Consider the following 12,845-nt stretch of genomic DNA (forward strand, 5'->3'; position numbering starts at 1 on the left):
TGGTGTATAATAGGATTTTGAGCACTTAACACAAGGATAACAAAGAGTTAGATTCAGGATTGCCTGAAGGTATTGCTTTAATCACTGGCTGGCATCATGGACTTGTGTTTAGTGTCTTCTAAATCCACTGCTCAAAACTTCTCTTGTGGGCCCTTAGCGGTTCAAGAGACCTGTTAAATGACAGAAGCTCTGGTTTCTCTAATACAGTATGATCAGGTTTATCTAAACATGTAAACCTATAAACATGAGTCATCATCTGACAATTACTTGATGTTTTTTTAGTTTGAATCATTTCTGTGGAAATCATGAAAAATATAAATGCCATATATCTGTAAACAGCTAAAGGCACCACTTCAAGACTTGTCTCACATATCTGCCAAGATCTGTTGATAGATATGAAAGGGTTTTCGAGTTGTGCTCCTGAAACGAAGCCCATCCCTCCATTTTGAGATTAAGTCAGAATCGTTTTCAAGGAAACTGGAAAAACGATAAATGACAAAAACCTGTAAATAACAAAAGGCACCACTTTGTGGTCTGCCACACATATCTACCAAGTTTTGCTGGCAGATGTTTCCATGGAAATCGAGAAAATAAGAAATCACAAAAACCTGTAAATAGCAAAAGGCACCACTTTAGGTTCTGACTGATACATCTACCAAGTTTTGCTGAAAAAAGTTGGATGAATTTTGGGTTCTGCTCTGGAAACGAAGTTCATCCCTCCATTTTGAGAATAGTCCAAAACATTACCATGGAAACCCAGAAAATAATAAATCACAAAAACCTGTAAAGGGTAAAAGGCACCACTTTAGGTTTTGCAGAAAGATATTGAACAGTTTTGAGTTCTGCTCTAGAAACCATTAGACTAAGGCCAAAATGTTCCATAAAAAAATGGACAGATGAACAGTCACACAGACAGTCGAGACCCCAATGCAAAAGGCAGTGTGGAGGATGTGGATTACATTCTCCTAGAACTTGCACACACTTTTCTCCTGTGTGATGCCTCATCGTCTTTATCCCTCATTTACCTGTCTTCCAAACTTTCAAGCTATTAATGTTGAAACCAACATCCGCATGACAAGATGAACAGCAAGAAAGCATCAGCAATAATCACATGAGCAAGAAACACAGTTTGCATGAGCTTTCAGAGACTGTCATGCAACAGATTGTGTTTTGTGATGCTACTGGAAGAATTAAAAAAATTTTCTTTTTTTTCCTGTTTCACTTGTTAGCACACCCCTGAAGGAAGCACATGAGAGAGTGTATAACAAGAGACAGGATCAGTCTAGATAATATTGTGGATAGTAATCGTAAAGATGACTTCTGTTGAAAATCATACAATTTTCCATTGTGATTACTGATGTCGCCGGATGTATTTACTAATACATTACGTATCGCCTACTTTATTCCTCTCTGCTCATTTACGAGCGAGTCTTCGCTCACTCTAACTCTGGTTGTATTACCAGCAGCATCTCGTGCTCTACCTGTCCCGTGTCCGCTCGTGCGTTACCTGTTCCGTGACGTAGGCATCTTCCTACTTGCCACTTCATGTAACACCACGACCGAGGTTAGTTCTAACACCCCTCGGTCATACATCATTTTCCTCTGGTGTATATATTTACAGGTATGTACCTTTTATGTCAACTTTCTTTGCCATTATCATAATGTCTAATATATATCTACTATAAGGCATCGTGTTGCACGGGACTACTAATAAAACACTAGCACCAGCACGTAAGTGTGAGTGATGCCTGGTTCTTTTCATTTGCTCATAATAGTCAACGTGCAATATCAAAGACTGTAAAGACCATAATATCAATGGTAACATTCGAGGGTCGAGCCACACTGACAACATCCATGATGTCACATCTTCTTCTATCATCGATGTCTTCTACGCCATCGAGTTGATCGACGCTGGGTCAGCAGTTTCATCATCTTCCATACAGTCACCATCTCCGTCAACGTCACAGTCAGCTACCATCAATGCTACCGCTACAGTTCAGCGATAGGTATGCCAGCATCTGACACTGTATGATTTTAAGTCATATCCATTTTTCATGTCTTATGCACTAAAACTGTGCAGCGACTTTTATCAAGTGATTTCCCATGGACATGTGATATTTCTGCTGTGATCCCAATCATATAACGTACCTGACATTTCGCCTATTCATGATTCGTCAATCATACCTGATAACCACGGATTGGAGACGCTCATGTGAGAGACTTCAGACATTTTGAGACTTGAAACTATATTTTCGTCAACCTTCCTTAACGGCTGATATTCGAGCTCTGTATGTGAACATTGTGTTGACATAATTATTTCATGTGATATTCATATTCCCAGGTGAAATACTTTGTTTAGTTTCAAGTGCACTTTACAACAATTTTATATATTCTTACACATCATCATAGTTGACATACTGAGTGTTGGTAAGAATATAGCGTATCTCTGCAGAGGCTTAGTTAGTATTAGTTGGTTACAGGCCTTTAGTTTCATACACACTTAGTTTAGTATATATAGAGACAATAAGACATTGCACAAGCTATGTCTTTTAGTTAATTGTCTCTTAGGGCTTTGTCAGTTACTTATTTTAGATTGTGTCTTAAACTTTTGGGTTAGTTTTATTCAACTTGGTTTTATCCATTCATATCATCGAGTGATTGAGAGTGTGCGTGAATACATCTCAGTTGCACTTATACTAAAAACTTTATAGTACACCTTTCCACGTATTTCGTGTTGTTTACAATTTCACGTGTTTCGGGTCATGACCGTGCCTCACACTTGTAACCTATTTTCGCGTGTCTATATTTCAGACTTATACTTCCGCGTTCCTCATGTAATTTGAAAACATCCGGCATGGTGTGATTTCTGGTACACTTAGCTTAGCATCTTCAAGCTAGTTCAATAAACTAGATAGGTTCTTTGTTGTTTTGCTTTATTATTACTTTTGACATCTTCGTTGCCTTCGTCAACAGTAATAACTTCTCTTTACTATTCACTTTCACTGTTGGTATATGCTTTACACCTTTGTATTTTCAGTATACATCAGGTGACATTTGCTTCCTTTGTTTACATGTTGTGTTTGTTTACTTGGTAGCGGGTTTGCATATTTCCTAGAGTAAATATGTTAGTGTTTGTACCATATTTTCCATGTGGCCAGTTACTTAGATACTCAGGTCATTGTGGATTCATTCTGGTTTGTATTTTGATCGTGTTTATGGTCCAGACTTAAGTGGTTCTTTGCTTGCCTCGTGTTTGGTTGAATTCCTACTTCATCTGGTTATTACCACATAGTTTGACATGTTCTAGTTAGGGTGCGCTATAGTCTAGTGATAGTGAATCAACAGTTGGCAATTATTCGGACTGGCCTGGCGAGAGACCCTCTGAAAAATGCCACGAGACCTGCTTTTCATTCTGGACAAGGCTTTGAAGATATTATACAGACTGTCAGGGAGATAGAGTATGAGCTACAGGGTAGTGCCCAGCATGGACATAAGTCAAAGGTCAAGGTTATCCATCAACCAAAGATGACAGACCCACCACAGACTTCCGACCCAAATTCTTCTAACAAGATAGCACAACAGTTGTCAGATGTTATCAAGAAATTGGACAAGTTGGAACTTAGGCGACAACAGCCACCACCACCTCCTGTTGAGAATGAAATCTTGAGACAGATCTTGGACCGACTCACAGCCCTGGAGGCACAGAGGGACACCCCCGCAGCTGACAGTTTTCATCCAGTTAGAGGTTGAGGTCGTGGTAAGAGAGGTAGAGGGAAACAAGGAGGTTCTTTAAACTTGTGAGGCCAGGTACTGCAGGGCAAGCAGAGGCCGAGAGAGAGCACAGCCCTAATGATGAAACTGATCTTAGAGACAGGATGATAGGAAATGCTAATGAAGCTATGGTTGCTATTGCTGGATTTGATTGTCTTGCTCTTCTGGATTCAGGTTCCATGATAACCTCTGTAAGTGAAGCATACTACCAGTCTACACTTGCTGATTTGGAACGTAAATCTTTAACAGAGTTTGAACTTGACATCATAGGTGCTGGAGACAACTTGATCCCATACACAGGTTATATTGAGGCTCCTATCTATCTTCCAATTTATGATATTGAATATTTGATACCGATACTGATCACAAAGGACACAGAGTACAACAGAAGAGTTCCACTTTGCATTGGAAAGAATGTCCTCAAGCGCCTGAAAACTGTTTCGCTAGGTACATCTAAGGACGTACCAAAGGAGTGGACAACAGCTCTGAATTCCATCTGTCATGAGGGAGTATTGGGTACAGTCAAGTCAACTAGGAACAAGCCTATAACTCTGCAACCTAATCAGATGATCACTATCACTGGTCTGGTACGCCACCTACCTGGAAGTTACACTGCTGTCACTGAACATCTAGAAGCTAATTTGGATTTACAGACTGGTCCTTCTATATGTCCACGAGTGGTAGAGGTTGGTAAACATGGTAACACATCTAGGATTCCAGTTAGATGCTGCAACTTATCCACCAGAGTTATTACCATTCCCCCTAAAGCTAAACTCTGTCAGCTACAGAAGGTCCGTGTCGTTACCCAGGTACCCATTGATGCACCTTCAGACGACCCTACTCAAGCATCACAGGACATTCCTCCAGGTGGCAATTGTAAGTTCGATTTGTCAGAAAGTCCTCTTGATGATACCCAGAAGCAGCAGGTTTCCAAGGTGCTACAGCATTGGGACTCTATCATGTCTTCAAGTATCACCGACTTAGGATGTTGTACCACTGTGAAGCACTCTATCAAGCTGACTGATGACACCCCTTTCAAACAGCCACATCATCGAATCCCCCCTGGGTTGTTTCAAGAAGTTCGAGAACATCTACATGATATGCTTGCATGTGGAGCTATCAGGGAGTCACACAGTCCTTACTCATCTAACGTGGTACTGGTAAGGAAACATGACAACTCATTACGCTTTTGCATTGACCTGAGAGCAATTAATGGACGGACAGTTCGTGATTCATATGCCATTCCTAGGATTGACGAGACGCTGGATTGTTTGTCTGGTGCTAGATACTGGCAAGCAGAGCTTGAAGAAGAGGACAAGGAGAAAACTGCATTCTCTGTAGGACCGTTAGGGTTTTATGAATGTAACAGAATGCCGTTTGGTCTCACAAACGCACAGCAACATTTCAGAGATAGACGGAAAGGTGTATGGGAGATCTAAATCTAAAAGAATGTCTGATATATCTGGATGACATAATCATATTCTCTGATACTTTTGAAGAGCACATAAAGAGGTTGGAAGCAGTGTTTCAACGACTGAAAGATCATGGACTCAAGCTGAAACCATCTAAATGTGAACTGTTCAGAGAAAGGATCAAGTATCTATGACACATTGTATCGGTAAATGGCATAGAGACAGATCCAGAAAAGACAACTGCACTCAAGACCTGGCCCGTTCCAGAAAATACAGATGATGTAAGACGATTTCTTGGTTTTGCCGGGTACTATCGTCGATTTGTCAAGGACTTTTCCAAGATAGCTAAACCCCTGAATGATCTTCTCGTTGGACAGCCAAAGATGAAACGTAAACAGACTACATCTAGGAACGAGTGGACATGGTTAGAGGAGCACCAACATGCCTTTGAAACTTTGATATCACACTTGACAGAACCACCGATTCTAGCCTACGCCGATTACACTCAACCATTTGAAGTTCATACGGATGCAAGTGCAGATGGGTTGGGGGCTGTGCTTTATCAGAAACAACAAGGAAAATGGAGAGTTATTGCTTATGCCAGTCAAGCTCTTAGGAAAGGCGAGAAGAATTACCCGGCACATAAACTGGAGTTCCTAGCTCTCAAGTGGGCTGTCACTGACAAATTTCACGAATATCTCTACGGAAACAAATTTGAAGTGAAAACGGACAACAACCCTTTAACGTACGTCCTCGGGACTGCAAAACTTGATACTACTGGTCATCGGTGGCTGACAGCTTTATCAGCGTATGACTTCAAGATTACTTATCGTCAGGGAGCACGAAACCAAGATGATGATGGTTTATCTCGACGATCTGACTATCAAGAAGAATGCAGGAACGTGGATATCCCTAGCATTAGAGCCATTTGTCATGTGCACACTACAACCTGCAACAAGGCTGAGAGTCTGTCGTTTGACGAGAATGCAGTTTTACCTGAGGAACCATCTATGCCTTTGTCCGCCAACATCGACAATTGGAAGAAAGAACAATCCAAAGACCAAACCATCTCTAGAGTTGTACAATTGTTCATGAAAGGTCACAAGCTTACTTCCAGGTTGAGGTCACTTGAGAATCCTTTAGTTGCAAAGCTGCTTCTGGAATGGGACAAGTTGACTATGAATGATGGAGTTCTCTATCGGCGCATCAAGGTTAAGGAGGAACTTCTTAATCAGGTCATTCTTCCAAGACATAAAAGGGAAATAGTTCTCAAGGCAATTCATGACAACTTAGGACATCAAGGCAGAGATCGGACGCTCGACTTAATCCGCAATAGGTTTTACTGGCCTGGAATGAACGAGGATGTGGAGAGTTACGTCATGAACTGTGGAAATTGTATTAGAAGGTAATCTCCAATTTCACAACGATCTGCTGAACTAGTGAACATTCAAACAACATGCCCGATGGATCTCGTTTGCATGGACTACTTGCAATTGGAGGAATCTAAAAGAGGTGTTGGAAACATTTTGGTTATCACTGATCATTTCACACGTTACGCCATTGCCATTCCCACTAGGAACCAATCTGCCAAGACAACAGCAATAGTGCTTTTTGAAAATTTCCTAGTACATTACGGATTCCCTGCCAAGCTACACAGCGATCAAGGTAGAAATTTTGTGGGCAACATCATAAAAGAGCTTTGTCATATCACCAGAATACAGAAAACTCGAACAACACCATATCATCCCCAAGGTAATGGAATGTGTGAGCGATTAATCAGACACTTCTCGATATGCTTGGAACTCTTGAGGATGACAGGAAAGCTGATTGGATGAATTATATATCTCCGCTGGTGCATGCTTACAATGCCACAAAACATGACAGCACAGGATTTTCACCTTTCTACCTAATGTTTGGTCGACATCCACGACTGCCAGTTGATGCATTCCTGGGAATAGACACCTCTCGGGGTGATCATACTACAACAGAGTATGTGTCTAATCTGAGGAAACAACTGAACTTTGCTTATGAAAGTGCCTCAAGGGAAGCCCAAAAGGCAGCACGACGACATAAGCAGAGGTATGATACAAAGGTGCACACCTCAGCTCTTCAACGTGGTGACCGAGTTCTCATTCGGTTAGTTGGACTCACTGGAAAGCACAAGCTTGCAAACAAGTGGGGACGGGAAGTATTCACTGTAGTGAATCAACCGAATGAAGAGATCCCAGTCTTCACTGTGCGGCAGGTAGACGGCAAGGGTTCAAGAACGACTTTGCATCGGAACATGCTCCTCCCTACTGTGTCAGTTCCAGTTAAACCATTAGCGCCACAGACAAACAGAAGAACAGGAACGAAAAAGTCGATGTAATTGCAAAACAAGGAATTCCAAGAACTGAATGATTCGGATGAAGAAAGTGTTGGCGAGATGATGGTGATGCTACCATGAGCTCCTATAACAGAGGCATCCATAGTACATGCTTCTGTTGCATTTGGACCGCAAGATGGAACAGGAACTGGAGATTCTATGTTGGAAACAACTGAAACTGTATATGGATTACAAGATGCATCTCCAGCTGTCACAGAATCACCTGCAACATCATGCAGTGCAGCAATTCCATCTACCCCTGTTGAACAATCATCTGCTTCAGCTGAACAAGGGCTCAACACACCTGCTTCTGGTCCTGTAGTTGAAGACACACTGAATCCTGAGCCGTTGCCGAATTCTGAAATGGGGAGGCCTACCCGGACCAGAGTTCCACCAGCTTGGTTAAGGAGTGGCGATTGGGTCACTAATTTTGGTATTCAAGCTTATCCGTCTTCTACAGGTCGTCCTGTTGTTTCGTCAGCTAAAGAGGATACATTGGTTGATAAATTTTACAGCATCTGCTGGTACCTTGGATTTGGAATTTTTGTATGAGTTGTATGAGTCATTTGTGCGCTCAAGGTGTAAGTAGTGGTATAAGTTTGTGTTTATTCAGTTTGAATGTGTTGTTGCATTTAAATATTGAGGACAACATTTCTCAGAGGAGGGGAGGATGTTGCCGGATGTATTTACTAATACATTACGTATCGCCTACTTTATTCCTCTCTGCTCATTTACGAGTGCTTCTTCTCTCACTCTAACTCTGGTTGTATTACCAGCAGCATCTCGTGCTTTACCTGTCCTGTGTCCGCTCGTGCGTTACCTGTTCCGTGACGTAGGCATCTTCCTACTTGCCACTTCATGTCACACCACGGCCGAGGTTAGTTCTAACACCCCTCGGTCATACATCATTTTCCTCTGGTGTATATATTTACAGGTATGTACCTTTTATGTCAACTTTCTTTGCCATTATCATAAGGGTGCGCGATATCATTCATAATGTCTAATATATATCTACTATAAGGCATCGCACTAGCACCAGCACGTAAGTGTGAGTGATGCCTGGTTCTTTTCATTTGCTCATAATAGTCAACGTGCAATATCAAAGACTGTAAAGACCATAATATCAATGGTAACATTCGTGCAATATTGCAATTGCCACTTCATGTGCAATATTATATGATATTGTTAAGATATTATCCATGGTAACCTTTGTTCAATATTACTTGCCACTTCATGTAACACCACGGCCGAGGTTAGTTCTAACACCCCTCGGTCATACATCATATTCCTCTGGTGTATATATTTACAGAATAAACGGCTTTAACACCACTTCGCCTCAGTCCACTCCTAAGCGGCCAGGACCCGCGACACTGACAAAATACATGATTCAGAATTGTGCTCAGCTGTGGAGCGTCACATTTTTTATTTTCAAAACAAAACTTTGTTGTCAGTGGCATCTGGACAAATGTGTTGAATAATTCAGAATATGGGATTCCATGTTAAATGCTGTAAGCACTCTCAAAAGATATCAAGGTGAACTAAATGGAGTAGTGATTTTAGTTTCTTTATGTAACATTTATACAGCTGTTTACTGACAATTATTAGTTTCTCACACTGTTGTTTAAAATTTAAAGAAACACTCCAGTAAAACTTACCTCTCCACATACTGCTGCAGAATCAAACTCAATGATGCGATGTTCACCATTCAGGAAGTAGATGTGCTCAGTTATAGGCCGTCTGTAAAAAGTACAAGAAAGGTAATGAAACCCAATTTCAGCATTATCAGGGTTTGTGGTGTCAGCAGTGATGACATGGCTTTGTCAGAACTTCGTCAGTTTCTCCAATGTTTCCCCAATGAAAACGGAGATATTGCTGATGACTTCATTGACATCGACAACGATGCAGAAACTAACCCTTGCTATCATCAGATGAAATTGTATCTATGGTCACAAGTGCTGACAAAGACCCAGAAGATTCTGACGATGAGCCCGAACCGATACCACCTCTTACTGTCAGCCAAATGAGAGCCTATATGGACTCTATGATAAATTGTGTGTGTTGGAGATGACAAAAACGGTCAGCATGTGTGCATCTTTCAAGCCACTCTCCAAACGGACTGTAATTGGAGATTTCTTTCAACACAAGTGAGTGATTGGTATGTGTAATACTATGAATAATCTATCCAGACATTGCATTGATTGATTGTTACATTAATATTCAAGTTGTTATGTCTACAAACTGTAATAAAGTTATTTGATACATGTTCTCAGTATGTCAAGGGAAGTAACTCTACTGAAGTGGTGTTTGCTTCAGAAGTCCATACGTTTCACTATCCGAACATTTTTTATGTAAAACAGAAGTGTCCGGATTATCGCGGCCTGACTGTACTTATCTATGGAAGCAACTGAAAGCCAAGCATACTATTATCAGCACCTTTCATCTCAAAAATTTAACTTCAACTCTGCATCTTACAACTTAAACACTCTACCTTGAAAATTCAACTAAGTTTCTTAGAATGTCAACATCCCATCTTGAAAATTCAAGAAAACTTGTACTTAAATGAAATGTTCTTCGTTCATTACATGCATTTTGAAATTCTCTGTACATGAACTGTGGAAGATGTCAATGGAGCAAAGCAAAAACAATATCATCTCTACGTATTTTCCTTAGGATTATCTATGCTTTCTTGCACAATATCATGGCATGATTAAAAGTACATGAACACTGAAAACGGTTTGGTCCAAACCAAAATTTCACAAGAGAAAAGGCCATTCTGACATCAAGGATGTGGCTTTGTTCATTTTGCAACAGTGTGACACATCTGGTAATTGTCATGGTTACAGGTGGATGCATTTTAAATGTCAGAATAGACTCATAGTTTCTATACTTATGAACCTAACTGACCAAGAGTAAGTAGGAAATTGTAAGAAACACCGCCTTGCATGCTTCAGTTATATTTCAACCATCCCAAATGCACTTTGGCATTAGGGCTGCAAGGTATTACCAGTATACTGCAATACGAAATTGTAACAATTAGATTTTTTTTTAAACATGTTTTATTCATGAGACAAGTCATCAGAAGATCCCACTTTTACCCCACACATCTGCCAAGTTTTGCAGAAAGATATTAAAAAGTTTTCAAGTTCTGCTCCGGAAATGAAGCCCATCCTTCCATTTTGAGACTAAGTCTGAAATGTTTCCATGGAAACCGAGAAAATAAGAAATCACAGAAACCTGTAAATAGCAAAAGGCACCACACTTTAGGTTCTGACTGATATATCTACCAAATTTTGCAGAAAAATATTGAATGGTTTTTGAGTTAGGCTGCAGAAATAAAGCCCATCCCTCCATTTTGAGATTAAGTCCGAATTGTTTCCACGGAAACCAGCAAAAATTATAATGCCAAAACTCTGTAAATAGCAAAAGGCTGAAAGATATTAAGAATTAAGAAGTCTTTGAGTTGTGCTTCAGAAACGTAGCTCATTCATCCTTTTGAGACTAGGTCCAAATCATTCCAAAAGAAAATGAGAAAATGACATATCACCAAAATCTGTAAATAGCAAATACCACTTTGGGGTCTGCCTTACACATCTTCCAAGTTTTGCAGACAGATATTAAGAAGTTTTTGAGTTCTGCTCCAGAAATGAAGCCCATCCCTCCATGTTGGGACGATGTCCGAAACATTTCCATGGAAACCGAGAAAATAATAAACCACAAAAAAAAAAAACGCAAATAGCAACAGGCACCACTTTAGGTTCTGACTGATGTATCTACCAAGTTTTGCAGAAAGATATTGAATGGTTTTTGAGCTATGCTCCGAAAACGAGGCCTAACCCACCTTTAGACTAAGACCAAAACATTCCATGGATAAAAACAACAAAAAAAAAAGCCATAAATCAGTAAATAGCAAATACATGTAGGTAAACATTTAAGATTATTATATTTATCAATTTTGGTCTAAAAATATTCAATGGTTTTTGAGTTCTGCTCTGGAAACAAAATTATTACACAGGGACAAGGCGTCGACTAAATCTCCCTGCATTACATGCTGGGGGATAAAAAGCCAAAGTTTTCGCTTTCTCCTACATTCTGCTAAAGATTCCCAACCAGTTTCATAACACAGATGTTCATGATGAGTATATTGGGGAACCCTGTTACAATTCTTGCTGGTTTTAATTGCAGTTCAATTGATATTGAGCACATCCATCCCACACTTCACACGCATATTCGACAGGGGGTCTTATGAACATTACATAAATTCTATTCAAAACAGAGTGCGGTAACAACAATTTGACGTTATGTAGAAAAGATATAATTTTTCAAGTTGTATTTACTGTATTATCAAAGTGGTTTGACCATGTACAATCTTTTGAAAATGTAAATACCAAATGTTTATGACTATCAACTGTTTTGACACGACCCCGTTGACGTTAAGTACCTCAACATTCTTATGCACAGAGAAAATAACTGAAAATAATGTTATAAGCCACCACTTTGCCCAAGCCTGCAGCCTTTCCCAGTTTGAATTCATTTCTCTTTCAATGAATAGAGGATAATGAGAAGGTAAGACTAAAGATGACTCATCGGCAAATAATTGTATTGTGATACGTTTATGATATATGGTACACTGACAGATTTATTTGTTCAATTTTAACCCATTAAACACTCCAGGAAAGACTTACACCCACATACCACCTAAATTTTAATGGTGAAAGGAAAGATATGAATGTATATTCAAGTAATATGTTGTGGCAATGATTAGCAATGGGTCCACTTTATATAAAGTTGTCAAATAGCAAAGTACCAATGTTTTGAGGAAATCATTAAAATTTAAGAAGTTAATGAATAAAATCATACATTTTCATAAAAGTTGTCAAACGTACATCTACGTCAATATCTCCATCTTTTTGTGTGATCATGTTATGTAAGTCATGTGACATCTCCATTTTCACTGCATCTATTTTCATGCCCGGACATGATGTTTAATGTGAAAACAATTGCATGAAGAATACTTGTCACTGGCTGCCATCGAGCATGGTATATCCAATAACTTCCATAATTCACACACACACATATATATATATATATTCAGGTAATATATATATGGCAATTTGTTGATTAACATGTTCAGAATAGCAAAAAATACCCCCCAAATTCCCTCAAATATGTCTTTCATGAGGAAGGTATCCACTGCTGTAAAATGTTTGACTGCCTTAGGTTATGTGCATGATTTGTACCAATACCAATTTGTACCTTATAGAAGACTGTGTCGAAAAAGCATCTTTAGAAAACGATGA

The 12,845-nt window shown here is 39.7% G+C and overlaps 1 protein-coding gene across 1 annotated transcript in view; it reads right to left on the bottom strand.

Moving 5' to 3' along the window:
• LOC137295441 (unconventional myosin heavy chain 6-like) overlaps nt 1-12,845 on the bottom strand; it is a 468,840-nt gene that overhangs the window by 71,348 nt on the left and 384,647 nt on the right. Inside the window, exon 34 of the mRNA XM_067826813.1 lies at nt 9,204-9,285. Coding sequence (XP_067682914.1) covers nt 9,204-9,285 — 82 coding nt within the window. The remainder of the gene's footprint in view (nt 1-9,203; nt 9,286-12,845) is intronic.

The sequence above is a fragment of the Haliotis asinina genome, chromosome 8 (assembly GCF_037392515.1).
Source record: "Haliotis asinina isolate JCU_RB_2024 chromosome 8, JCU_Hal_asi_v2, whole genome shotgun sequence".
NCBI lineage: Eukaryota > Metazoa > Mollusca > Gastropoda > Lepetellida > Haliotidae > Haliotis > Haliotis asinina.